General features: G+C 47.9%; 1 protein-coding gene across 1 annotated transcript in view; it reads right to left on the bottom strand.

Annotated features, from left to right (window-relative positions):
- Positions 1 to 24132: 24132 nt before the first annotated feature.
- LOC119395679 (uncharacterized) overlaps positions 24133 to 26791 on the bottom strand; it is a 320940-nt gene continuing 318281 nt past the window's right edge. Inside the window, exons 4-5 of the mRNA XM_049416426.1 lie at positions 24266 to 24433; positions 24133 to 24156 (exon numbers count right to left, since the gene is read on the bottom strand). Of these exons, the coding sequence (XP_049272383.1) occupies positions 24133 to 24156; positions 24266 to 24433 (192 nt within the window). The remainder of the gene's footprint in view (positions 24157 to 24265; positions 24434 to 26791) is intronic.

The raw sequence follows: 26791 nt of genomic DNA, 5'->3' as shown, positions 1-26791 counted from the left end.
GCTATGCACTACGCCACGGCACGTGGCGTAGTGCATAGCACGTGGATGCCGAGGTGCCCCGATACTGTCGTTTGGACGCTGTAGTAGTGCTCACGACAGTATCGGGGCACCTCGGCATCCACGTGCGGGATTGTGAGTGTAGGCCCCTCTTTGAAAACACTGCGGTCCTTGCACGCAGTCGGGACCAAAGGGTGAGGGAAATCATCGAGGCTGAGGAAATTAAACGGTCTGGGGACGCATGCGTAAGCATGCCTTCCTTGCATCTTTCTGACAAAGAGCTTTTGTTTTTGGCGAGTCATGGGAAGGGGGGCGGTGTTGGCACACGTGTGTGACTTATCGGCACTTTTCTTCTTTTCACCTTTCGGTTTTTACTTCCTGTTTTTTTCTTTTTTCTTTTCTTGCTTTCTCTGTGTGTATATATACATGCGTCGCAATCCAATAAACTTTAGTTGGAAGAATGCGCTGTGTCCTTGTCCTCTTACTCGTCTGTTGCCTGTTTTTTGCGCTGAACTACGTTATGACTATCTCTGAAAGAATTCTAGCAAAACGGATGCGCGTCTTTCTAGAAAAATATCGTGCAATATGCGCCGAGCAACATGGATTTAGGTCGCACCACTCCACCTCCACTGCTGTACTATCTTTATCAGAAAAAATAAACGAAGCCCTAAATAATAATCTCCTTGTAGCAGTAGTTTTTCTTGCTTTAAAGAAAGCATTTGATACGGTTGACCATGATATATTACTAATGAAATCAAAACACTACGGTTTACTATGGTTTTCTAGTTACATGAGCGGACGTCAACAAATGGTCATTATGCGTGATCTCACCTCCACCATGTTAAATATACACACAGGGGTACTTCAGGGCTCCGTTCTGGGACCCTTACTCTTTTCACTTTACGTAAACGATCTACCAAACATATTGACATCGGCGGAGATGCTAATGTACGCTGATGATACAGCCGTTATTGTTACTGCGGACAATATGAGGGATCTAGAGCATAAAAGTAATTCAGAACTAAAAAATATTTGTCAGTGGTTTTCTAGCGAACAAAGTGACACTTAACGCGAAAAAAAAACTAAATACACTATTTTCCACTCCCGTTATCGGGATATAAGTAATGAGTCTATTTACATTACAATAAACAACTGCGTGCTTGAGCAAACGAAAGATTTCAAATATCTGGGTGTAATTTTCGATAGCCATTTAAACTGGCAAAGCCATATTAACTCTGTATGCGCTAAACTAGGATCTGGATGCAGTACGTTATTAACCGCTAGAAATTACTTTAAAAGTAGTATTCTCCGAATTCTCTATTTCGCTTTTTTTCATTGTCACCTATCATATTCATGGGGATGGATTTTTAAAACATATCTAGAACCCTTACGTATACTACAATAGCGAGCACTTCGAATAATAAACAATGCTAGATATGATCAACACAGCGCCCTTGTTTTATAATATGGAGATCATACCATTTGATAATTTACGACAGCAAAGAATTGCACTTACCGTCCATAATGTCATTTCTTATGACCTACCCTTTCTAATATCAGTATTTTCATCCTCTTCCAGCCTTACCAGATGTGCCACATTACATAATTTCAATCTTCCGCCTACTAACAATCTTTATGGAAAACGAGTGCTACAATTTGCTGGAGTTAAGATCTGGAATGATATACCGTGTCAAATAAAAGAAAGCAAAATATTTTTCTGTGCGCCTAAAAAATACTTCCTGCAGAAAAATGAACAGGAACACTAGCACACACTTTGTTGAAATCTGTGCTTTGTTATATATTGATTATATGTCTAACAAAATCATACTTGACATGGTTTACGTACTTCTCTGTATTTATATTTGTTGTACTGTATACATGCAATCCCTTACATGCATGCAACATGTTGCACGATACTGCAATCTACCTATCACAAATATGTTCCCGTTTATATTTTGCTCCATGTTTCCTTTTTTTTCTTATGATTGAAGTGTACTTATAAAATATCTGCTTTGTAAACACAATCTGTTCCTATTATTTAGACCCCCCACTAGCCAGTGGCTATGGGTCTAATCAGTGTTGTGTATTTTCATGTAATAAGAACTTGAAATAAAAAACGATTGATTGATTGATTGAAAAAACAAATTCCGCCAGAACGAGACCCTCGCTATCAATGAAGGAAGGAAGACGACTTTTAAGGGCTCGTTTTTCTTTGTTAGACACAATATTAATGAGAACTAACAGACAATAATGCCAAGGAAAGTATAGGGGGTGTTATTTGTAGCTATTAGGATATAAATGTGAAGAAAGTAAAGTGGACGAAAAGATAACCTGCCACCGGCAGGGACCGAACCTGCAACCTTCGAATAACGCGCCCGATGCTCTACCAATGAGCTACGGCGGCGGTCATCTTTTCGTCCACTTTGTGAGGTATATATGTGCATTGAAACCTAGGAGTGTTTGTCAGCGCCAACAGCAGCCATGGCGGCGAGTGTGGAACACTCTTTTTTGCTGCGTGTTGGCGTCACGTAGCACATGATCTTTTTACGAGCTGGCAGCTGACAATTAATCCCTCGCATACTACCTCGAGGTATCAATTCTGCCAGAACGAGACCCTCGCTATGAATGAAGGAAGGAAGATGACTTTTCAGGCCTCGTTTTTCTTTGTTAGACACAATATTAATGAGAACTAACAGACAATAATGCCAAGGAAAGTATAGGGGGTGTTATTTGTAGCTATTAGGATATAAATGTGAAGAAAGTAAGTGGACGAAAAGACAACCTGCCACCGGCAGGAACCGAACCTGCAACCTTCGAATAACGCGCCCGATGCTCTACCAATGAGCTACGGCGGCGGTCATCTTTTCGTCCACTTTGTGAGGTATATATGTGCATTGAAACCTAGGAGTGTTTGTCAGCGCCAACAGCAGCCATGGCGGCGAGTGTGGAACACTCTTTTTTGCTGCGTGTTGGCATCACGTAGCACGTGATCTTTTTACGAGCTGGCAGCTGACAATTAATCCCTCGCACACTACCTGATGGTATCAATTCTGCCAGAACGAGACCCTCGCTATGAATGAAGGAAAGAAGATGACTTTTCAGGTCTCGTTTTTCTTTGTTAGACACAATATTAATGAGAACTAACAGACAATAATGCCAAGGAAAGTATAGGGGGTGTTATTTCTAGCTATTAGGATATAAATGTGAAGAAAGTAAAGTGGACGAAAAGATAACCTGCCACCGGCAGGAACCGAACCTGCAACCTTCGAATAACGCGCCCGATGCTCTACCAATGAGCTACGGCGGCGGTCATCTTTTCGTCCACTTTGTGAGGTATATATGTGCATTGAAACCTAGGAGTGTTTGTCAGCGCCAACAGCAGCCATGGCGGCGAGCGTGGAACACTCTTTTTTGCTGCGTGTTGGCGTCACGTAGCACGTGATCTTTTTACGAGCTGGCAGCTGACAATTAATCCCTCGCATACTACCTGAAGGTATCAATTCTGCCAGAACGAGACCCTCGCTATGAATGAAGGAAAGAAGATGACTTTTCAGGTCTCGTTTTTCTTTGTTAGACACAATATTAGTGAGAACTAACAGACAATAATGCCAAGGAAAGTATAGGGGGTGTTATTTCTAGCTATTAGGATATAAATGTGAAGAAAGTAAATTCTTCACATTTATATCCTAATAGCTACAAATAACACCCCCTATACTTTCCTTGGCATTTCTCATTAATATTGTGTCTATCAAAGAAATACGAGCCCTTAAAAGTCATCTTCTTTCCTTCACCCAGTAAAAGATGTGTGCTAAAGAACATATATTAATACAGAAACTGTTCTCATGCAAAAATATTTATTTTAAGCCATTGACAAAAACACGTTTGCGAAAGAAAGCCCAAGTAATATACAGTTTTTTCAGGCACGAGCCCTCACACCCTCAACTTTTGGTCACGAGGGTATTTTTGTTGCACGAAAAAGTGATTTGAAAACATACCATGCCTGCGCGGAAAGCGCAGCATACTCACAGCGAAAGCTGGAACAGCGGCATTTCTAGAGCCTGTTATGAACTCTTTTGAGGCTACTAATGCAAGTACGCTTGCAAGTACAATACAAGTACACTTTCAAGGTACCCACTACGCCAAAAAACATAACTTGTGACGTTGGGATGCACCCACTACGTCATTATTCATCGTTCTGCGAACGAGCGAGGTACCCGCTAATCATCAGTAAGACATTATGCGCACATTCTTGATGTGGCGGCTGATGACAATAAAGAATTATGGCTGAGCCCAAGTAATTGGTTGGAAGCTTGAAACGACCAACTATTTACGGAATTCGCATTGTGTGAAGCCCGGTCGTTATTTCACACTCCTACCTATGTAATACATGTTAACATATGTTAATATATATACTCTATAACGTATATGTTAACGTCAGAAGGAGGGAGAGATGGAAAGAACATTATTAAGGCCCTGAGGAAAAGAATAATGGGAGCCTTTTGGGCTTCCTCGGCAACCTATGCGAGTGCTCTTGCGAGGTACCCGCTACGCTATAAATATTCATATTTTTGTGAGGCAGGACCGCACCTACTATGCTATTTTTCATCATTCTGCTGAGAAATGTGGTACCCGCTACACACCTGTTAGGCATTATGCATACTTTGTTGACTCTAGAAGAAATTGTTTTAGGGCGAGTTGGTGCCTTAGTTTGCTGAACTTATCGTGAATGGCGCGAAACTAGGAACATGAAAAAGGGCCGGAGGAAAGAGACAGAAGAGCGCCAATCGGTGCTCTTCTGTCTCTTTCCTCCGGCCTTTTTTCATGTTTCTACCTTCCCGCCAGTCACGATATGTTCAGCAAACATTGTTGACGATGTGCCTGATGAGGGCGAATAATTATGGCTCAGCTCTTTGTAATGATTTGGAAGCTTTCAACGACCCACTCGTTGCGCAATTCGCATTGTGTAACGCCTGGTTGCAGAAATCGTGTTTTCCGACGCATGGTTTTCATCTTAATCCTCCCCCACGTTATATAACATGTGTTAATGTGGTTCCTACCCGACATGAAGGCTGTACAGGGTCTTTTTGCAAAGGAGTCTCAAGCACCGGCATGGCTGTGAGGTAGAATACTGGGCTTCCACGCAGAGGGCCCAGGCGCGAACCTGTTCCATCCTGGATATTTTTTCTTACTTCACATTTTTTTGCTTATTTCGTTTTTTTCGTGAAACAGCGGCTACAGACACCGATGCCAAAAACGGTTGTTGTGATCTCATAACAGCTTTCGCTGTAAAACGCTTGCCGCTGTTAATGAGTGTGGAGATAGGCTTAGCACAAAGCTTAACCTACGAGGCGACCGGGAAGGGACGCGACGTTCTCCACTGCCGTAGCGAATAAAGACGCTACGGCCGGATTCGTCGACTCTCCAGCACGGCGCAGAAAAGGCACTCGAGGCAGGATGTCAACAAACAACACGGGTTTATTAACCCAAGATGCAGCACAGCACGACAGTGGGACTCTTCGATTTTCGGACTTCTGGCAGCTTTCTGGCAGCCAGAGATAGCCAGAGGGTCAGCCAGCGAGTTCCGGTTGGGACAGGAAGTAGCGTCTTGGTCACATGTGTGGGAAGCCCGAGACAACTCGAAGCTGCCCCAAGAATACAAAATCGAACGCTGGGACAGCCAGCGTAAACGTAAACAAACTCTACCGCCGTGGCAGCAAACGAAACTTTGCGCCGCGTGCGCGTTGGTTTATCTGCAATGCCCTCTTGAAAATATGTGGCTAGGTTTGCTGAAGAGCTGAAGTGATATTCTTGAGCATACGGATTTGGGATACGATCACGTAGTACGTTCGCAAAATCGTGCGCAACTCGCCCCGTCCGCGAACAAAACAGCCAGCTGGCGCACGGCGCCACGAAAGCGATGCAAGGTGAGCTACCGCGCCGCTAACGGCTTAACCAGCTCACGTCTGCTTAGTACGTGAAACAGTCGCTGCACAACACGACGCGAAAATCTCGCGAAAATGATCGTGTCCCCAAAAGAGATCGAGGATCTATCGCGTACTACGTCGCACGCACGCGTTGACCAGCTTGCGTTTTGTCATAACTTGATACATGCGGCGGTATGGGTACCACGAGTGCGCGTTATATCTAAAATAAACTTCTATGTGACGCGTCTTCGACTCGTTTTGGCAGATGTTGCCTGAGCCTCTTTTCCAGTCCTAAGTGGCACTCCAAAAATCTCATGTACTAGCTCAGCTTTTATTTGAGCTACTAGGTGATAACCGCGTACATACTGCATGGAATTATTACTAAGAGGTGGAAAAAGACAAAGCTGACGATGAAATAAGCAACAAAAGGATGTATACATTTCTGAATTCATCTTCGATTTTTCACATCGACGCGTCGTAGCATAACATACCTCACATATTGGCCCGTAGATCGAAGTACGCTCGCACGCCGTTCGCGACCAACGAGCATCACACAAAAAACAACGTCACGATCGCTTTTTTCAATCAGTGCATCAACGTCGAAGACCTAGTTGAAATAGTTAAATTCTGACGGGGTTCACGCGCGCAAACATACGACGGAGCGAAATAGCTAGTTCGATCATAATCGTCTCCGCTAAATGCACATAAAGCACACACGACACCCCAATCGAATACTACTACGAAAAAATAAACTCGAAAGGGGTCTCCATGCGTTCGTACGAACGTGTACATAACTTTTGGGACATGTGTACGACGCAGTTAGAATGGTTAGAACGCGACAGTTCGCCGCGTTGTTCACGGAAGGAAACTTCACGGGACACATAAGAAAAGCAATAAACATTAGCTCCAAATGCTCGCCGCCACTCGTAATCGCACCATCTCGCACGGCGGAACGGCGCCGAGCGGCCCGACCGTAAGGACAAGCTCGTCCGCAAGCGCCCGCATTGCAATCCGTCGAGTCCTCACAAAGATGGCGGCGAGCGCGTATCGTCTCTTTTCGGCGTCTGCTAGCCCGAAACCTTCCAGAGAGCTTCCACGACTAAATTGTCCTGGAAGGTTCTGGCGACCCTCGGGCTCCCCGCGGGTCGCCAGAACCGTCCAACCCGAGAAAAACGAACGCCAACCGGAAGTGCACCGCGGGGGGGTCGGAGCAACCCGAAAAAAACGAGCGCGCTCTGGCTGGCTCTGGCAGCCCGCGGGTAGCCAGAAGTGGAAAATCGAAGAGCCCCAGTCACGGGCTTGCAGGCCGTAAGGGGAGCTACGCAATACCGATCGGGTACGCTGGCTAGCGGCGCTACGACTGTCACACAAAGGGCAGCAGTCCAGCACACGAACGAGAAGCCGCCTGCTAGAGCAGCGCGTAAACCACTCGTGCTGGCCTGAAAGCATCTCACGCGGGCAAGCCCGCGCCAGACAGAAGCGAGCTCAAGGGGGAAGGGGGCTGTCACTGGCGGCCTATGAGGACAGGCGTTGCGAAGTGGCGTGGGCAAGCGGGGTCACGTGGTCGCGCGAGCATGCTCAGACAAGTTCCGACGCGTGGCTCGTGCGGGGAAGACCAACGCATGGCTCGCACAGAGCAAAGAGGCCTGGCGGCGTAGCCACGGTAGCCATGTCGTCGATTAACGGCGGTTCCCGGCGCTCGAGCCGCGCGGGTCCCGCCCACGCGCTAGCTGGGGAACGAGGCGCCAAAGGGGAGGGCGCGCTTGATTTCCACATGAGGCACTTCGCATATTTGAAGGGCCCAAACGTTATTTTGTGCGTAATTAGGCCCCATTTTGCAGTCTCTTATTTTCTGTGGTCCTGCAATCTTGCAAGACCACAGGAAATAAGGAATAAGGTTGGTGGCATGAAACAAAGGAGAGCTTGCCCTAACGCGTTCAGTGGCAATCTCGGCGTGCAGCGTGAGTGATTTTCAACGCTCAGGCTATTCGCACACGAGGTGAGTGATGAACATTTTAACTCGCGCGAAAGTACGCTCGATGGTGTCTCTTCAAAGTCTTGTGGCGGGCTTGTAGTGCTGTTGAAAGGGCACCGTATATGAATCGTTAGGGGCCCCTACGAAATTCTGAGTGGACGTATCGCTTTAGTTTCCATGAGTCACCTTATAACTAAGACTCTACCCGACTAGATTGAATTGTTGTAATGCACTTGCAAAGAACCGAAGGCATGTGTGCGTTTGCGTTATGAGCGCATGCTATTCGTTCTAAATAACCAGCGAATGACTGCCACTTCCCCGGTTCGTCATATTTCTGTGACACATCTGGTATAGAGCACACAACATGCCGAAGAGAGAGGATGACAGGGAGGAGGAGGGAATAGCGCAGTTGTTAGCGAGAAAAATGAAAGAGTGGGAAATATGGCACCCCACCAAATCCGGGGGTGAATAAATGCGGGAACTTTTTAGGCTGAGGGAGTACACGATTGGTTGGCTGTGAAGTATGTCAATAAGCGCGGCGTTTTTAAAATTGTTTCTCCTGAGAATTAAGATTACGCGAATACGTTGCATGTATTGTAGTGGATAATACGAACGAAGTGACTGGCGCGTGAAGGGGAGTCTAGTGAAAAGGAGACGAAAAGGATGGAATTGTGTTGGATCGTGTTCGCCTGAGTTGCTCCTGTACGTTACACTTGGTGGCAGCGGTGACAACGGTAACCCATGTTTAAACGGAGCAAGGCTTCTGCGGTGACAGCAACAGTTGGCGGTTCAGCGATGGAGGACGACACGGCGACGACGGCCCTCGCGCCTGCAGTCCCGACTACGGAGGGAAGCTTGGCAGAGGCCGCGGGGGCGCCAGGGTCTTCAGACATCTCGCCACCAGCGCCCCATCAGCCTCTTCCGTCGGAGTTTGATGTCCAGGGCGCACCAACTCACCCTCCACAGTCAAGCACCGGGCCCAGTGTACCTATGGCAGATTGCCTACAAGCCTTTGCTTCACAAGCTGAGGCCGACAGAAGAGCCCTATGCAAGATTTCGAGACTCGCTTTGCTACTCGCCTGCTATCTCTTGAGACCACGCTTGCCCAACATACCTCCACGGCAGATGACGTCGTCGCAGACCTGGCTGCGCGGGTCTCTTTCATCGAGGCGCAGTCTGGCCGTGAGCAACGCGTGTCTACATCGGTCGAACAAAATGTCCCCATGTTAGCTCAGTCTTGGTTTTTTAAAGCACACCTTCTATCATCTACCTTTGATGCTACCACATACGGGGCAGTATTTCTGGTGCAGTTCGAGTCTGTTGCTGCGCTAAACGGCTGGACAGTTCAAGACAAAGCTCCAGTGCTCGTTGTGCAACTCCGTGACGCCGCGGCTGAATAACTCGAGTACATCCCGCAAGTCATCCGCTCGAACTATGAAGCTCTGGTGTCGGCGCTCGAAAGCCGATTTGGTGACCGTCATCTTCTTCAGCTCTAGCTCACACAACTGAAACACGTCCGGCAGGGTCGGCGAGACCTTCCAGAACTCGCTGCTCACGTCGATAGCTTGTCCCGGAAGGCCTTGTCATTGCTTTTATGCAACCACGGACCCTATTGCGGCTAATGCCTTTGTTGACGCCATCAATAACAGAAACGTCCAGCACTTCGTCCGCCTCGCTCGTCCGACCGAAGTAGCATCAGCTCTAGCCGTCGCTCTGGAGACAGTGATACAAGAACGCTCGCAAGCAGCTGAAGATCCGTACCGGAGGCCAAACCTACACGGATGTGCCCTACGGGGCCCCGAAATTCTCCTGCTCGGCCCCACGAGCCTTCAGCGACGCTTCGGTGCTACGATGCAATGACGTTGGGCTATTTAGCTCGTAACTGTCCTGGAAGTCCGAGTCGCTGACAAACTCGGCTGCTCATGCGAAGTTTTCCTTGGGAAACTAGAATGCGGGCCGCCGAGTGCAGGACCCCGCATGATGGCTGAAGCCCCTCTGCTTTCTCTTGGCCCCTTCACCGAGATGCCAACTCTGGCGGTGAAGCTTAGAGATCCGCCGCAGCATCCACTTGTGGACACAGGGGCTGCCTTCAGTTTTCTCACGTTGAGTTTCTCGTCTGGAAGATTTCCGGTCAACCCCGCACAAGTCTACCGACCCCATCTCGTACTGGCTGACGGAGCTGCTCTTCCTAGCCTCGGCGAAGTCTGTCTGAATGGGTGCGCGCTTGGGAAGACAGCGAGACACCGGTCCTTGTCGTCCCAAACCTGTGTGCCAGTGATCTTAGGCTGTGACTGGTGTGCAGCGTTTGGCGTTAGTTTGCAAGTTAGCGGCACTGATTGCACCATTGAACTGATATCTACCACGTCGATACCATCTCCATCAAATCTGGAGGCCTCTAATAAAGCTTGTCCTTGGCAGTCCTATTTCCCGTTACATCAGGTCATTTACAACACTGTTCGCAAAGTGCGTTTCGCGCTCGCTGACAACTACCGCGTGATGAAAAGTCTGGTTACTAAATTTTATTTGCAATTCGGCATTCGAAACACGACGACGTGTGTGGCTGTGGGTACAAACAAAAGTGAACAACCTGAAATTGGGAAATCATCGCCGGTTTTGCATCCTGTGATTACGGCAACCTCAGTTATCATACCCTTGTCGTCTGCTGCGTGGGTGCCAGTTCACAGCCACGCGACGTCCTTTGCCGACACGGGCATTCTTGTAGAAAGCGCGGTTTCTTGTTTCTTCCTGCCTGGAGGTAAATTCGCAATGCTGCGGGCCCTTCATCACTGTCCCGGCAAGGCCTTTGCTTTGCTCGTCTTCAATCTGTCCGACAGTGACCTGCGCGTGCCGTCAGACACCGTTCTCTGTACCTGTACTTACCTTCAAGCACCGTATGTCGTGGCAGTAGTGCAGCCCGGAGCACCTTCCCCACCAACTACTTCGCCCTTAGACTGGAATGAATTCAATTTCGGCCGCAACTTAACTCCGTCACAGAAATCTGAGATTCAAGCCCTTCTACGAAAATTCCGTAACTGCGTAGCCATGTCACCCAGTGAGCTCGGCCACACTCCATTGGTGCAGCACAGAATCCAGACCGGCTCTGAAATTCCTATTCGACATCACCCGCGGCTGGTCTCTACCTCTTAACGCGCAGAAATCGCTAAGCAAATGGACAACATGCTTAAACGTGGTATATCGCACTCGTCCTGTCCCTGGTCATCCCCCGTAGTTCTCGTCAGAAAGAAAGAGGGCACGATTATTATCTGCGTGGATTAACGATGACTAAACAGTGTCACCAAGCCGGACCTGCATCCGCTGCCTCGTCTTGATGATGCCCTTGACCGCCTGCATGGTGCCAGTTTTTCCACTACGCTGGATCTTCTTTCTGGCTATTGGTAGGTGGAACTGGACCCAAATGACGCCGAAAAGACCACCTTTACAACTCCGACGGACTATACCAGTCTAACCGCCTGCCTAGTGGCCTCTCCAACGCTCCTGTTACATTTCAGCGATTGTTGGACGAGGTTCTTGGGCATGTCAAGTGGTCGATGGCTCTGGTTTACTTAGACGACATCATCTTTTATGCTCATACGTTTCCCGAATACCTCATTCGCTTGCAAGTGGTCTTGCGTGACTACAAGACGCTCGCCTTTGCATAAAGCCTTAAAAGTGCTTCTTTGGCTTCTCGGAAGTTACTTACTTGGGACACGTATTCAGCGCCAAAGGCATCAGCACCTGATGCCACGAAGCTCCAGGCTATGCCTGTATTCCGCCTCCCAACACGGCCTGAGCAGCTTGAACGTTTTCCTAGGCTTTGCTTCATATTTCCGGCGCTTTGTCCCCTACTTCGCTTCCCACGCGGCACCTCTCAAGAGTTGTCGAAAGAAGTTCGCTGGAAATGGGGTCCCGATCAAGAAGCTGCCTTCCGCGACCTGCAGACTGCCTCTCAAGCACCACCGAGACTCGTGCATTTTGACGAGAATGCGCTAACTATTCTACACACTGACGCCAGCGGCCTTTGCCTCGGAGCTGTTCTCTTGCAACTTAACGAGGGTGGGCAGGAGGGGCCGGTCGCTTATGCTAGCCGCCGGCTCAGTGAACCAGAGAGCCGATACCACGCCTCCGAACTTGAGAGCTTGGCGGTAGTTTGGGCAGTCGAAAAATTCCGCCCGTACGTTTATGGTGAAGACTTCGCGGTCGTTACCGACAACGTCGCCCTTCGCTGGCTTCAAACAAAAAAATAACTCAACGCTAAGTTTGCGAGGTGGGCTCTAGAGCTGCAAGATTATACCTTTTCCGTTGTCCATCGGAGCGGCGCTCACCATCAGGACGCTGACTACCTTTCTCGCCACCCGACAGCTATCATCGACACCTCGCCAGTCACCGCAGTGCTTGATTTAGGCGCCACACAGCTACAAGAAGCGGAAATCGTTGATATAATCCAGCGGTTATCCGAGGGAATCACGCACTCCCAAGCGTCGTCGTGAAAGTCTTGCTGCCTCTTATGTCCTCCGAGATGGAATGCTTTGTCACCATAATCATCGAGATGGGTCGTGCGTGCCTGTCGTACCTGCAGCCATGTGACAATCGGTGCTGTTTATGTGCCATGCCTCCGCGACTGCCGGTCACCCCGGGCTTCACAAGACGCAGGCACGCATCAAAGAGAGGTTTTGGTGGCGGCGCATGCACACTGACGTCTCCCACTACGTTTTGTCGTGCACGGTCTGTCAGGCGCGGAGGGCTGTCACAAATCCGCCACCGGTGGCCATGCAACCTATTCCTCCTCCGTAAACGCCTTTTGAGATAGTGGCACTTGACCACATGGGCCCGTTTCCACGTACGTCACGCGGCAACAGGTTCCTCATCGTTGCCACGGACTATTTCACGAAGTAGACCGAAGTCAGGGCCGTCCCTTACTCTTCGACGCAGCACGTCCTCACGTTCATAAACGAGTACGTCGTTTTTCGACACGGCACGCCACGCTTACTCATCACCGACCGCGACACGGCCTTCACGTCGCACGCATTCAGAAACTTATTGAATAACCATGGAATTCGACATGCAGCGGCCACCTCTCAACACCCACAAACATACGGTCTGGTGGAACGTACAAACCGTACCATAAAGGACACACTGTCGTCATACGTGAGTCCTAGTCATAACAACTGGGACGAATACGTTGCCGCAGCTGTCTTCGCGCTCAATACGTCACAGCAGGAAATCACACGGGAGTCACCGTTCAAGCTTTTCTATGGAAAGACGCCAAGGCTTCCGCAAGAGAGTTTTTTTGGTTTGGACACCATCGTCCGGACGACACCGGTACTGCGAAGCTCCTTCCGAAGGCTCGCTTTAGAGCGCACCTGGCCGTAGCGCGTCAGCAGGTGCCAGGGGCGTAGCCAGAAATTTTTTTCGGGGGGGGTTCAACCATACTTTATGTATGTTCGTGCGTGCGTTTGTATGTGTGCGTGTATATATACGCAAGCAAAACTGAAAAATTTCGGGAAGGGTTTGAACCCCCCCAACCCCCCCCCCCTCGGCTACGCCCCTGGCAGGCGCAATTCCGCTCGCCTTCCCATGAGCATTACACCCCTTTCAAACCGGGAGACGTAGTGCTAGATAGACGCACCCAGCGTGTTCCACAGCGTTGCCAGAAGTTTCTTCCCCGGTTTGCAGGTCCATTTCGGGTGGTGAAATACCTAGGCCCTGTTACGTTCCGCTTAGAAGTTATTCCAGAACTGAGCACCAAAAGCCGAAACCGTGTTTTTCCCGCCCATGCAAGACAGTTTAATCTTTTTGTGCCGCGTGATTTCTGTATTCCCGCCTCTTCGTCTTCAAGCTCACGTTCATAAACGAGTGCGTCGACATCATATTTATTATTTTCGAAAAGCATTCGAGAATATATCTCATAGAGTGTTGCTTAAAAGTTGTCTTGTTTGATTGGTGACAGTCAGCTATTAAAATAGATACAGGTATATTTGTCAAATAGACAATAATTTTTGAATTAAATACTGTCTCTAGTACCAATATACCGGTCCGAGCAGGCGTGCCGCAAGGGTCCATTATAGGCCCTTTACTTTTTTCTATCTACATCAGTGATATGGGTGCTGATATTTCTCAGCAAATAGCTATAATACATTATGCAGATGACACCATTGTGTATGCGAAGATAAGTTCTACTAACAATCAGCTGGAGCTTGAAATGGAGCTTGATAACAATTTACAGAAAATTATACTATGGTGCGACGAATGGCAAATAGAACTGAACGCATCAAAAACTCTTTTCATGCGCATGACACGTAAAAAAGACCCGTTATCTTTTCCTTGCAGCATTAAAGGCGCAGTGCTTAATGAAGTAAAGAATGGTAAGTATCTAGGTCTTCATCTTGCACATGACTTGAATTGGTCCACGCATGTTGACAGTGTTTGCAATAAAGCAATGCGTAAACTTTAGTCATTACGACGAAAACTTCACGATGCCACCCCGAAGGCTCAAGCAATGGCGTATAAAGTGACTACTCTTCCAGTACTGACCTCCGCAAGTCATTTATGGGAACCATACACTAAAACAAATGCACTAAAATGTGAGCGTATACAAAGCAAAGCCTTACGGCTCATTTTGAACTCCTATTCCAGAACTCAGTCTATGAGTGAGCTTAGAGGCAGAGGTGGCCTAATGTCGGTGAAACGAAAAATGGAACTTAATCGACTGATATTCTTTTTTCACATGCTGAATGGAGACTACAGGGTTAACCTAAGGGAACACATCGCACTACAGCCGTTTACCACATCCAGAACAAAACACTCGAAACATATCACACCACTTAGCTACAGAACAGATTTATTCAAGTATTCTTTTTTGGTTCGGAGCATCGATGACTGGAATCAATTACCTCCATACATAGTCGAACATTTCGATTTACAAAGGTTAGAAAAGGCTTTGTCAGAATATTTGTAACAAAATTGCTTGTTCCTTGTTGGTTGAATATGTTCAATATACTGTAATAATATGTCCAATATGTACTATATCACTTTAAATCTTTTTTTCTGTTTTTATTCTTTCTTCTTTGGTGACGTGTACGGAATGTATTCGAACATGTTTCTTTTTATCGGTGACTTATGCGGGATGTATTCTAATATAGTTTTGCGTTTTGTTTTGTTATTTTCATATAGTGTGCCTTCTTGACCGTACCGTGTGAAATTTGTTTCCACATATGTTCTTTGTACATGTCAGCTACATAACCCCAACTCCTGTCTTGGTCCTTGGGCTGACAGTATGAATAAGTAAAACAAAAAAATATAAAAAGCTGCGACTCTAGTGGAGAGGGGGTGGCGAATGCAGTGAACCATACCAACCAAGTGACTGGCGCGTGAAGAAGAATCTAGTGAAAAGAAGACGAAAAGGATGGAATTGTGTTGGATCTTGTTCGCCTGAGTTGCTCTTGTATGTTACAATACATTGTGGTTAGTGATTTTCTGCTGTGGGGATTGAGGCTTGCCCGTCGCCATTGCGATGGTTTTCGCCTATTTCTGCCATCCCCACGTCCGATCATGCCGTTCCTCTCCTCCGCCGTCTTACGGCGCTGGGCGAGCGGGGAGTGACGTTAACCTCCTCTCTCCCGGCGCCGGACCTCGACGGGGTGGCGCTGCGCTCGAGTTTCGCGTCTCGCGAGACGTTCTTCGCGCGGCGGAAGGGGGAGACCCTCTCTGGACCTCGTAGGGTAAGCACGTATTTTCTCTCCCGTCCGTCGGCTCCTCTTTTGGGCTCGCTCCGACGGAACTCGCTAACGGTGCCTTGCGCCAGCGGCGAGCGCTTACCTTACGTCGTCCTTTTCCGAACGCTAGGCTGAAGAGCGGTGCGGTGCATTCGCGCGTGGTCATACTACGCGGAAACCGTACTATCAAAGCCAACGCGAGCGGAGTTGCCCTCACTCGAGCGATCGGGCCCTGTGGTCGCGGATCGTAAGAGTACGCAGCATAGTCGCGAGGGACCCGTTTTTTCTCAGCGGTGTGTCGCCGTGAGCCCGTTGCCCGCGGAGACGTGCTAGCGGCACCCTTTGTGTTGTACTTTCGCCCGTGGCGTGGGAAGCCTGTTTTGCATCTCCCGCCGCCTTTGGGAGCGGGTGTTGTACTGCGTTTTGTGGTGTTGCCGCAGGCATTAAACTGTTGCGGATCTCGAGAGCAGAACTGTGTACTTGCCGCGCTGCGCTCGGCGCCTTTGCGCTCCAACGTACGTGTGCAGCGACGCGCTAGTGCACGCAAGGCGTCGGCAAACGCGGCCCTGTGGCTCGCTAAGTCCGAACCCATGCTAGTGGCCGTACTCCTGTGAGGTACGTGCACACTACACTGCTCATGCAGACACAAGTGAAATCGCACATTATGTAGAATTCGCGAGATTTAACATTGTGGTTCTGTGGGCTTAGCCGTAATATCCGCTTCTCAGTTTTAGAGATAAAACGATCAGGAGAGCCGTTGCGGCTTAGCTCGCAATGGATCGTCCGTAGTTCTTTCTCCGATGCACCACCATCTGAGCAGACCCGTACGGCGCGGGTAACCAAAGGTTGCACTACGGACGTCTTGTTGCTCATGGGATTATGCGAATTAAAGCTGAGATAACGACCAATGTGCGTGGGCTTTGTGTGTTCTGAGAAGGTGCTCGCATTCTGGCGAACCTGAACATCCCGAGAAGGCCTGGCCTTCTCGTGTCTCATCCTGTCTCATCCCGCCGGCTTCTAGAATCTCTAATCATTTAGTCGACGCCAGCTACAACGGATACAGGAACAGGGACTATGCCTGCCATTCACCTTGCGTCACCTCCTGCTACATAATTGACAACGACTTCCAGTCCAGCTCAGTTAAAGGGGGAACCCTTATGTGGTTTCGAAACATCAGATAATTTCATCAGACTTGGCCAGTGACAGTGTTTAGTCTTATCCAATTCCTGACCAGACAAACGTTCGTCGAACTCTTGACTACATAACTTTACTTTACTGATGCGTAGGTTGAAAGATAAAAATTGCAGTGGCTTAGCTCGGCTACGCCAGGGTATACGTAGCGTTATCAAAGGTTCAGCTCATTATTCTTAGCTTTCCAGATTGTGTAGGATTAGCTTGATTGTCATGCTTACTGCTGCTCCAATGACACACACAGGGTATACGTATTATGTGGCACATGCATATTTATTTTTGCTCAACGTCGGCTTGCTTCTCTAGTGCCACAAAGACGGCTCGGTGGTCAGTGAAGTAACATGCTGCCGTCTCTATGGCCCCAACGCAGTAACCGCTAATTGCCAGACAACTACTTCGGGATCCGATGAGATAAGCTTCTCGGGTCTTTTGCGCCGTCGAGCAGCATTTGCGCTCTCCTTCTCCATGGCTAAAACACACTGGCAAACGCCAGTCAGAGGCGCTACCAAGTGGCCCAGGCGCAGTGTCAGACGGCGACTGGACAGCGAAGGCGAATAGCTGCGCGCGCGCTGGCGCCACTGTGTCTACGACGTCACTCCTCTCGAATGCGGCGCAGACCAGCAGCGGTGAGCCGCGTGCGGCAGTGTCGGAAAGCGCGTGAAATGGCAGCTCCGGTGACCCAGCTGTGTGATATCACTGATCCACGCGCATGCGCAGCACGGCTCATGACGCTCCACGAAAAATGGGCTCCAGCTAGGCAAGTGTGGCTAACGCTACAAAAAGCAACATATGCAAAATCTGCTGAATTTTCGCTTGCTACAAAAATTGGCGCCACTTTATTTCCAATACCGACCCTAGTCCAAGTGTCCGGTCCCTGGTTTCGGCAGTGCTATGGTGGAATGTTGTGCTGTCGATGACGCGGAATATCTGAAGCAAGCTGTGGAGACGTGAGGAACAAAAGACAAGCTCCACAGCAACGCGGATTGAAGCAGCATAATTTCGTGACGGCACGTTTCGTCTCATTACAAGGCCCGTTTCATAGTGACAGTGAAGAAAAAGCTATTGACAAATAATGGACTCCCTAAACTAGATATTGGGGAGTGAGCCACTGACTAGGTTTTTCTCTCACCCGCTTGTGTTTTCGAAGCCCAAAATAAAATCTGTTTTGTCAAAGCATTCGGCAGGTCCCACGCGTTGTGGGAATCTATTTAATGCGAAGAAGACAGCGAGTAGCGGCAGCCTGTGCGAATTGTTAGCTTTGTTGTGCGCATATGGCGGGCTTGCCGAACACATCGATTGCAGTGGCGCGTAAAGGGCAGACGTTACGTCGGCATTCAACTTAGAGTAGAGACGTCAGTTTTATCAAAACTAAATGTACGCTAAGGTGCGATAATATGCATCGCATCGTAGCGGTAGTCGGCGCATCAAGCAGCGCTTGACCATAGCTTGCAGAGCCATAGGTGTGCATTAGTATTCCCTTTTTTTACATAACAGCGGATAGCCAACATTGGAACAGTAAAAAGGGTTGTCCCGACACGAACCTTGTCTATGGTCTTTTTTCGAGGCAGCTTCAAGCACTGGCGTGTCTCTATGGCAGAATACTTGGCTGGCATGCAGAATGTCAGGGTTCCATACCGGCTTGAGTCGTCATTTTTTTGCTTGCATCAGGATTTTTCGCTCAACGACAACGCCTCCGAGGCAGGCACCGGATCTATCTATCTATCTATCTATCTATCTATCTATCTATCTATCTATCTATCTATCTATCTATCTATCTATCTATCTATCTATCTATCTATCTAGCCGCCTACGTCTGGGCGCTCTCCTGGTCGTCTCCATAAATTGCAATATACCAAACTGGCATAGCAGGGGATCAGTGTGTGACGAACACGATTCACTGGTCATGACATGAATAATGCAAAATACCTGTCACATACGTCATGAAACCCTTTCTCTCAATCACGTGTGGCATATACCCGCGTACCAGAGTTGATGCTATGCGGGTATGTGCCACGGGTGATACAGAGTCTCAACCAACACAGTATCAGTGAACACACACATTCACACGCAAGGACGCAAGGAAAGTGATAATAATAATAATAATAATAATAATAATAATAATTGTTGGGTTTTTATGTGCCAGAACCACGATACGATTACGAGAGACGCCGTAGCGAAGGGCTCCGGAAATTTTGACCATCTGGTATTCTTTAACGTGCACCGAGATCGCACAGTACACGGGAATGTAGCATTTTGCCTCCATCGAAATGCGACCACGGCGGCCAGGATCGAACCCGCGATTTTCGGGTCAGCAGTCGAGCACCGTAACCGCTACACCGCCGCGGCGGACGCAAGGAAAGTGACGGAGCTGAAGACAGAACATCCCTGGAAGACGCTCAACTACCATCCCCTCGTCCACATGGCCCCCAACGTGGGCCACGCGGATTACACAAAACCATTCTCAATGCTTCCCTACAATAAATCTGCCGACAGAAACCGGCCTCTCATGATTACCGGTGACTTCAACATTGACTTATCAAGACCCAACAACGCCTGGTCCTTATACTGCGTGAAAGACGGTTTGGATATGGACAGGGCATCAAAAGACCTCGCTGCCACGTCCAGGACAGGAGGCATCATCGATCATTTCATCGTAAGACGCATCCAGGATTTCTACCACTTGCACTACACCTCGCACTTCACTACACTTAGACACCTCGTAGCCGCGATAACGAACGGATCCGATAACAAATCCGGTCCAGCTGCTGGTGGTCACTGATCACGGTGATGATGACTTTGATCAAGAACTGACATGAATCCCTTCTACACATACACACAGGTTCGCGAAACGCGCGTGTGTTCTCTGTCATAACGGGCAAGTATAAGCATAATAACTGTAACGCAACTGCAACAACTTCAACTATGACTGTAACGTACGTGCAGTGCACTTGCGCGTGCCACTCGGCTGCGTACCATATATCTAACGAAACTTTCCTGAATGAAGCTTAGTTGCGAGTAACGCCTGTCCTGTCCACGTGTGTTCCTTCTTTGTCCTGTTCGGATTCGCGCTCATGACCTCCTATGCCGATTTTGGTGTATACCAAGTTCAGGCGACGATCACAAGAGTGGGCAGATGTAAGCGGCTAGATTGACGCAGGGTGGTTCTTTTAGAATTGACCTGTTTTATTGGACTGTACTATTGTTACAAATTATCCTATTATAATGCAGTTTGTGACAAAATATTCAAGAAGGACGAAAATTTAACAACCCGTCCCGTTGTTCGACGTGCAATTCAGAAAAAGGAATGAAGAAGGAATAACAAAAACTCCGTCGTTTTGCGAAATTTCACATAAAAGCGACGCCGGGCGCGCGCACATGCGCATGCGTCAAGGTGACGTGGCGTGGCGACCACGTAGTAGTATAGATTGCTCGGATTTTGCATCAACGCAACGCGATGAACAGCTTCGCCAACTTCCGTCACCGCTGGCTGACGCGACTAGCCGACCATTCTTGTACAGCATTGCGAGATTTTCGTTGTTTCTTATTTATTCTTTTTTCTCGGCGTTGCGCTATCAAAAAACAGGATGGGACATGAAATCTTCATTTTATGACATAGATAGATAGATAGATAGATAGATAGATAGATAGATAGATAGATAGATAGATAGATAGATAGATAGATAGATAGATAGATAGATAGATAGATAGATAGATAGTGTCAAAGTGCCCTTGGCTTCCTAAGAAATGCTTCGCATTTGATAATTTGGGAGTTCTCCCTTCAGTAGTGGCGCGCGGGGGACCAGATGGTGTAACAAAAATAACGTGCGCCGACAGAGGAGCCCCGAACTGGGGGCTTTTTGCGGCGCGGAGCCACAGCGAGAGCGACAACGAAACAGACAAAGGTGTCGGCATATGCCGTGTATTGTGGGAATCGGTTTTCATTCGAAGCGGTCAGTGAGCCTACGCTGCATTTTTTTTACTTTGAGCCAAAAACGACTCGAGGTGGATTGGTGTGTGTGGTTGCGTGCCTATCGTGCGCTTACCAGGAATGTCGACTACACTGGCGTTCAAAGGCCCGAGGTAACGCCACCGCTCATGTTGCAACACAGAAGTAAGTTTTATCTAAACGAAGCGGTTGTTACAGTGCGATGATGTGCATACCATGCGTGCCGTAACGCTCGCTATCTCGTGACGCTTGCTTCCATGCGAAAAAAAGAAAGCTCCATGGGCAGAATGAAAATCAGCAGATAACGAAGCCAAGGAAGTCTTCAACAACACCTTGGTTTGGGCGAGTTGGTCCTTCATTAGAGAAAACTTGAAAAACGCAAACCACGAAGACGAAACACATACACAAAGGCGCCAGTCCTGCTGTATGTGTTTCGTCTTCGTCGTCTCCGCTGTTCAAGATTTCTCCAAAGAAGGCTACCTTCGCTTTATCTGCTCGTTTTCGTTAAGGCTGTGTCAAACAAAAAAACGAGCCCTCAAAATCCCCTTCCTTCATTCATTGACAGCGACTGCGTCGTTCCGGCTGACTTGATGCCTTCAGGCAGTATGCGTGGGCTTATTGCTCAGGTTTTCCTTCTTTAGAGGTTTACGTGCTAGATGATGCCATTTGGTAAAAAGGAATGAGTGTTCCACACTCACCGTCGTGGCTGCGAGCGGCGCTGACTAACACTCCCAGTTTTGCGTGCACATTAATACCCGATAAGAAGGTGAGGGAACGACCGCCGCCGTAGCTCAATCGGCAAGAGCATCGGGCGCATAATCCGAAGGTCGCTGGTTCGGTCCCTGCCGGCGACAAGCTGTTTTTTCTTCCATTTTACTTTCTTCACATCCATATCACAATCGCTACAACACAGTTAAAGCAGTACCGTTAACGTCTCCTTCGTTGGCTTCATTAGCTGCTGGTTTTCGTTAAGGTTGTGTGAAACTCCCATAATCTGTGGGATCTGCCGAAATTTTTTCGAAATGGCATAAACGCATGGTCCAACGGACCTTGCCTTTATGGCATAATTACAATCGCTATTCATTGATTTTTCGCTGGATTTAGGCCCCTTATTGCTTATAGTAGAAGCGGGCTTGCCCCTTACGTTCTTTTCCTTTGCGTGCAACAAGTGTACCTTTATTTGTTTATTTCATTGTAGATTCCACGCCCGATGGGGGGCATTGAAAAGGAAGGGTACCATCGAACAAAGAAGAACCGGCACGTGACAGGCAAGAATGTTTACAATAATAACATGCTAGTATAACAGTGTTACAAATACCATTGAATGGGCAAGTAATACCAAGAATAGTACAAAAATATTGAAAAATAAAGTTCATTGTCAAAAAACAGAAAGCAAACCGGGGCATTTTATGCATTGGTTGTGCATAAGAAAACAGCAGAAATGCAGGGAGCTCGAGCGCCTGAAGCGCATAAAGAGACAACAATGCAAAAGCTACAAGAATCTACTTCTAAAGCTGCGTTAAAACGGGAGAAAACAAAATAATCATGAGGCGTGTCTTGTGATTATATCGTGGTTACATATTACCACGTGAAACATCAGAATGAATTCTGTAAGCACTGCACTGACACCGCCAAACAATGTGGGAGCCCTATAACGCGCGCATCGCTGACCCAAATAGTTTTAGAGGCTGTCGGGCCGATAGGCCCTTATCTGCAGCACGCACGTTGGAAGCAGGGGGAGGAGAACACACGCGCATTGCCCATGCGCGTGACGAGCGGCAGCGGCGGAAAGCCACAGGGGGCGTGAAGGTGGCTGGCGGATAAGAGGGGAGGTGAGACAATCCCGGGGGCTTCTTTGGTGGGCGGCAGGACGATGGGATGCCGCGACGGTCGCGCTAGGCGCGACGGTTTCCTCCGTGAGTGCTGCAGAGGCCACGCCGGTTTGGGACGTCCGCTAATAGGAGTCGTTGGCTCGTCTTCTACTGCGAGTTGCGCGTGAGTTTGCTTTCCTGCCGTTATGTTTCGCGCGTAGGTTACATTTGACCGCCAGTCTGCGGGGATTGTTCGTTCCGGGCTTTTGGCTCTCCTGTATACGTTAGTGCCGTGTTGCGCCGGTCTGGAAGGCCGGTGGTGATTCTTTTGAGTCGTGAATTAAAACGGTTCTTGTTCCCAGCGTTGCTGGCTTGTGTCGTGCGAATTACGACTCACTGACCCCCCTGAGCGGAGGCGGGGCCTTCAAGGCCAATACTGGGCTGAGCATTACACTGAGTCTGCACACAGGTTATACACAGTAAAATACCACTTGAACACAGTAAAATACCAATACACAGTAAAATACCACTTGAACGAACGTCAGTTAAACGAACTATTCAGTTGTACGAACTTTTTAAATTCCACCACCGAAGCACCCTTGGAACCGATGCTATCGCGTTTCAATGTTACGAAATAAGCGCAGAGCGCATTTCAGTTCTACGAACATATTTTGGGATAACACACAGTGTCTCTCACGTCATATTGATCAGTATATGCCTAAAAGACTTGGTACAGACAGGGCTTTCAATTTTGAGGATTATGTCACCGGTGACTATCGCGTTGAGAAATGCGGTGCTTTGTCTACAAAATATATTGTAGCAAGCCTCCTACCTTAGGAAGAAGAAGAGTGGAAGAAAGAAGTAACCCTTGTAGAGGAATCGCCCAGAATTCCGGCGTAAGATGTACATCAGCTGATGTAATTGAAAAAAGTAGACTTTCGCTGCCCAGCAGAGTGTTGTGCCAGAGAACATTTATGACAGCTTCCACACAGTGCCTCAATTCATGACCACTGCAATCCTAAGTGCACAAGCGCAGCAAAAGATTTTTACATCTTTCAAAACTTGCTAAACAACCACAAATTCACATTCAAATAAGCGGCATTGCAATAAAATGGTTCAAATTTCATTTCCACAACTGATGTTTCTTTAGCTCCTGATAACAAGTTGCAACATAGCTATTTCAGTTCAGCGAGCTTTCACACTAACGAAGGTTTTCCTGTGGTCCCTTGAAGCTTCACCGTAGTACTTTGTAGATGCGGTCATGGTAGCAAACTGTACGAGGCAATGTTTGTGGTGAATCATTCCCTCAGCACCATCTGTGGGGCCCTCAAAAGAATGTTTGGTCTACACATTTCTCGTCAGTCACATGAGTGAACCCCCACGGAGTTCTAAACCAGCTGGGGAAGTGTCAACGGCCAAACATCTCTAGTGGCCTGTAATGCCCACAATAAAGCGAGTGTATTTCGTAGTCTTTTCCAAGCCGTTTCCGTTTATGCACTAAATGAAGCAAACTTACAATTGAAGGCTTCAATGTGAAGTTCAGCTTAATGTTGAGCGCTTTTTTTCTGCATCTGCCTTAGATGGCATAAAACGGTAGGCACTGCATATACAACAAAAGACAAGACATTCCCACAAACATTCGACATTCCCACAAAGCACAACAAAAAAACGTACCAAACGACAACAACAAAACACAAGCGTGCACTCACCCTTTCGTGCTGATCGTCTACGTGGGCCCGCGACATGGACGGAGCCCTAATCTGGATGGTCCAATTGTGCACTTCACTGGTCAGCGGGCCACAAAGTGATCCGAAAAGTACACTGCATGTTTCGGCCGTCGGAGCCTTACGGTTCTCGGCGATGTAAAACAATTCATCCTGAATGAAGAGGGCGGAGAAATAATGATTGATGTTTAGTACGCGAAAATGACATACAATAAACGTTGAATTGCATAAATGATAATGAGCAAAGAGAGGCCATTTATCGTAACTGTCAAAAAAAAAAAAACACGAGACAGCTGGAACTAGCAAGATGAGCACTTATTGCTGTTTCAGCAATAATGCCAAATATGCTGAACTATGAAACCTTGTTGTCGGCGTTACACCAAGCCAGAGTGTGCAGCTTTGAAGCTATAATTGAGGTCGTAGTTCTTGAAGCGAAGCATTTTCTGAGATGGAAGTAAGAATTTTATCGAACTGCTTTTCAATCGGCATAAAAATAGTTTCCCGAGCTTAAATTAAGAAAGAGCACTTGCGTTCGCATCTAACGCGTAAAGTAATAATATAGAAAGATAATCATAATAATTCTAGAAGGTGAAAACCTTGGTTCGAAGCGCGCTGTGTGAATTCTGCTATTCCCATTGCACTACCACTGGGCAAATTGGCTTAAGTGATGGCTATGATTGCCTTCCTAGAGTTGCTCTCTGATTGTGGCGATGCGTTCTTTGACCAATGCAGTGCTAGTTAGCTATCTATGTAGGCGTTCACACATTTATGTTATTCCCGTTTATTTATCTATGTACACAATCCTGTAGGTCCGGAAAAATGCCGGAGTGCGAGGGTAAGCGGCGTCTTCAAAGAGGTAACATATGAAGCAGAATATGACATAATCTATATATATATATATAGAGAGAGAAAAAAGGTATACGCTTCTAAAAAACTGTTTATTTGTCGACGTTTTGATCGGAGACCGATCTTCATCGGTCTCCGATCGAAACGTCGTCAAATAAACAGTTTTTTAGAAGCGTATACCTTTTTCCTAATTATTTTACGGCAACCGAAGACAGACTCTTCATAATCTACGTACTATATATATATATATATATATATATATATATATATATATATATTGTGAGACGACGTTCAAGCCGAAATACTCAAATACTCTTCTTTATTTATCTCGAGCGTGAGTCCCACTACTCAGACCCAAGTGGTGATGATGAGTATTTACAGGTGAGAGGATGAAGCATATGAATAATGCTTACACTAATTTCCCCGTGTGCTGAAGCGGCCAGCCTGGCCGCGACTTAGCCTGGATAGACGTCGAACGAAAGGCTTCAGACGCGAAACGTGGACTGTCTCGGAACCACGGCAGCGACGGTCGGAAGAAACCTCAACGAGAGTAACGCGATTGTTCACAGGGGATGTTTGTTCAATAACTAGTAGGGTCCAAGGAGTCGCGATTGAAACTTTTCACACAGTCCGGGGGCACGAGTAGGCGTCCAAAGGAGCACTTCGTCACCAGGACGGAAAGACAAGTCACGATTAGAGCTGTAATACCGCTGCTTGCGATCGTGTTGACTGGCTTCTGTATTGAGCCGAGCAAGTTGCCGACAGTTTCGAACTCTCGAGACGAACTGTTCCGGCATAGATGTAGGGCATAGTTGTAGAATTGTCGGTTGGAGTGCGTAAGAATGAAGCGTCGATCGTGAATGTCGCCGAACGGCCGTAAACGAGGTAGAACGGTGAGTGCCCAGTAGTGCGTTGGATGGCGGTAATATGAGCAACGTCACAAATGGTAAGATTGTGTCCCAGTTGTAATGAGCGGGCCCAATATACATGGATATCATATCACTTAGTGTGCGGTGGAATCGCTCTGTTATGCCATTGGTTTGAGAGTGGTATGCTGATGTTGTCTTGTGAACGGTGCCGCAAGTTTGAAGCATTTCTTTAATTACTGTAGACAGAAAAGTCTTGCCGCGATCGCTCAAGACGACGCGGGGCGCACGATGACGCAAGACAATGGCTTCGAGAAAGAAGGTGGCCACGTCAGAGGCAGAACTAAAGCGCAGATGAGCGGTCTCTGCGTACCGCGTGAGATGGTCAACCGCTGTCACGATCCATCGATATCCTGTGGACGTTATGGGAAGAGGTGTGACTAGGTCCATTCCAACAATGGCAAAAGGTTCCTCGGGACATGGTATTGGTTGTAACAAGCCAGCAGGAGGTGAAGTCGGCCGCTTGCGCCGTTGGCTTAGTGCGCAAGAAGAGACGTACTTTGCAATCGAACTGGACAGACCCGGCCAGAAGAAGCGGCTCCTTATGAGGCTGTATGTTTTATGGAATCCCAAGTGGCCAGCAGATGGGTCGTCATGGAAGGCCTCAAGGATCTGCGTACGAAGCGAGCGTGGAAGTAGGGGAACCCACCGGTGTCCATCATCATTGTAAACGTATCGGTGCAGCACGTTGTTTTCAAGCTTGAATTACCTGAGTTGTCGGCGCAACCTGGCATTAGGC

This window comes from Rhipicephalus sanguineus, chromosome 6 (assembly GCF_013339695.2).
Source record: "Rhipicephalus sanguineus isolate Rsan-2018 chromosome 6, BIME_Rsan_1.4, whole genome shotgun sequence".
Taxonomy (NCBI): Eukaryota; Metazoa; Arthropoda; class Arachnida; order Ixodida; family Ixodidae; genus Rhipicephalus; species Rhipicephalus sanguineus.
This window is presented reverse-complemented; position numbering and strand designations above follow the sequence as displayed.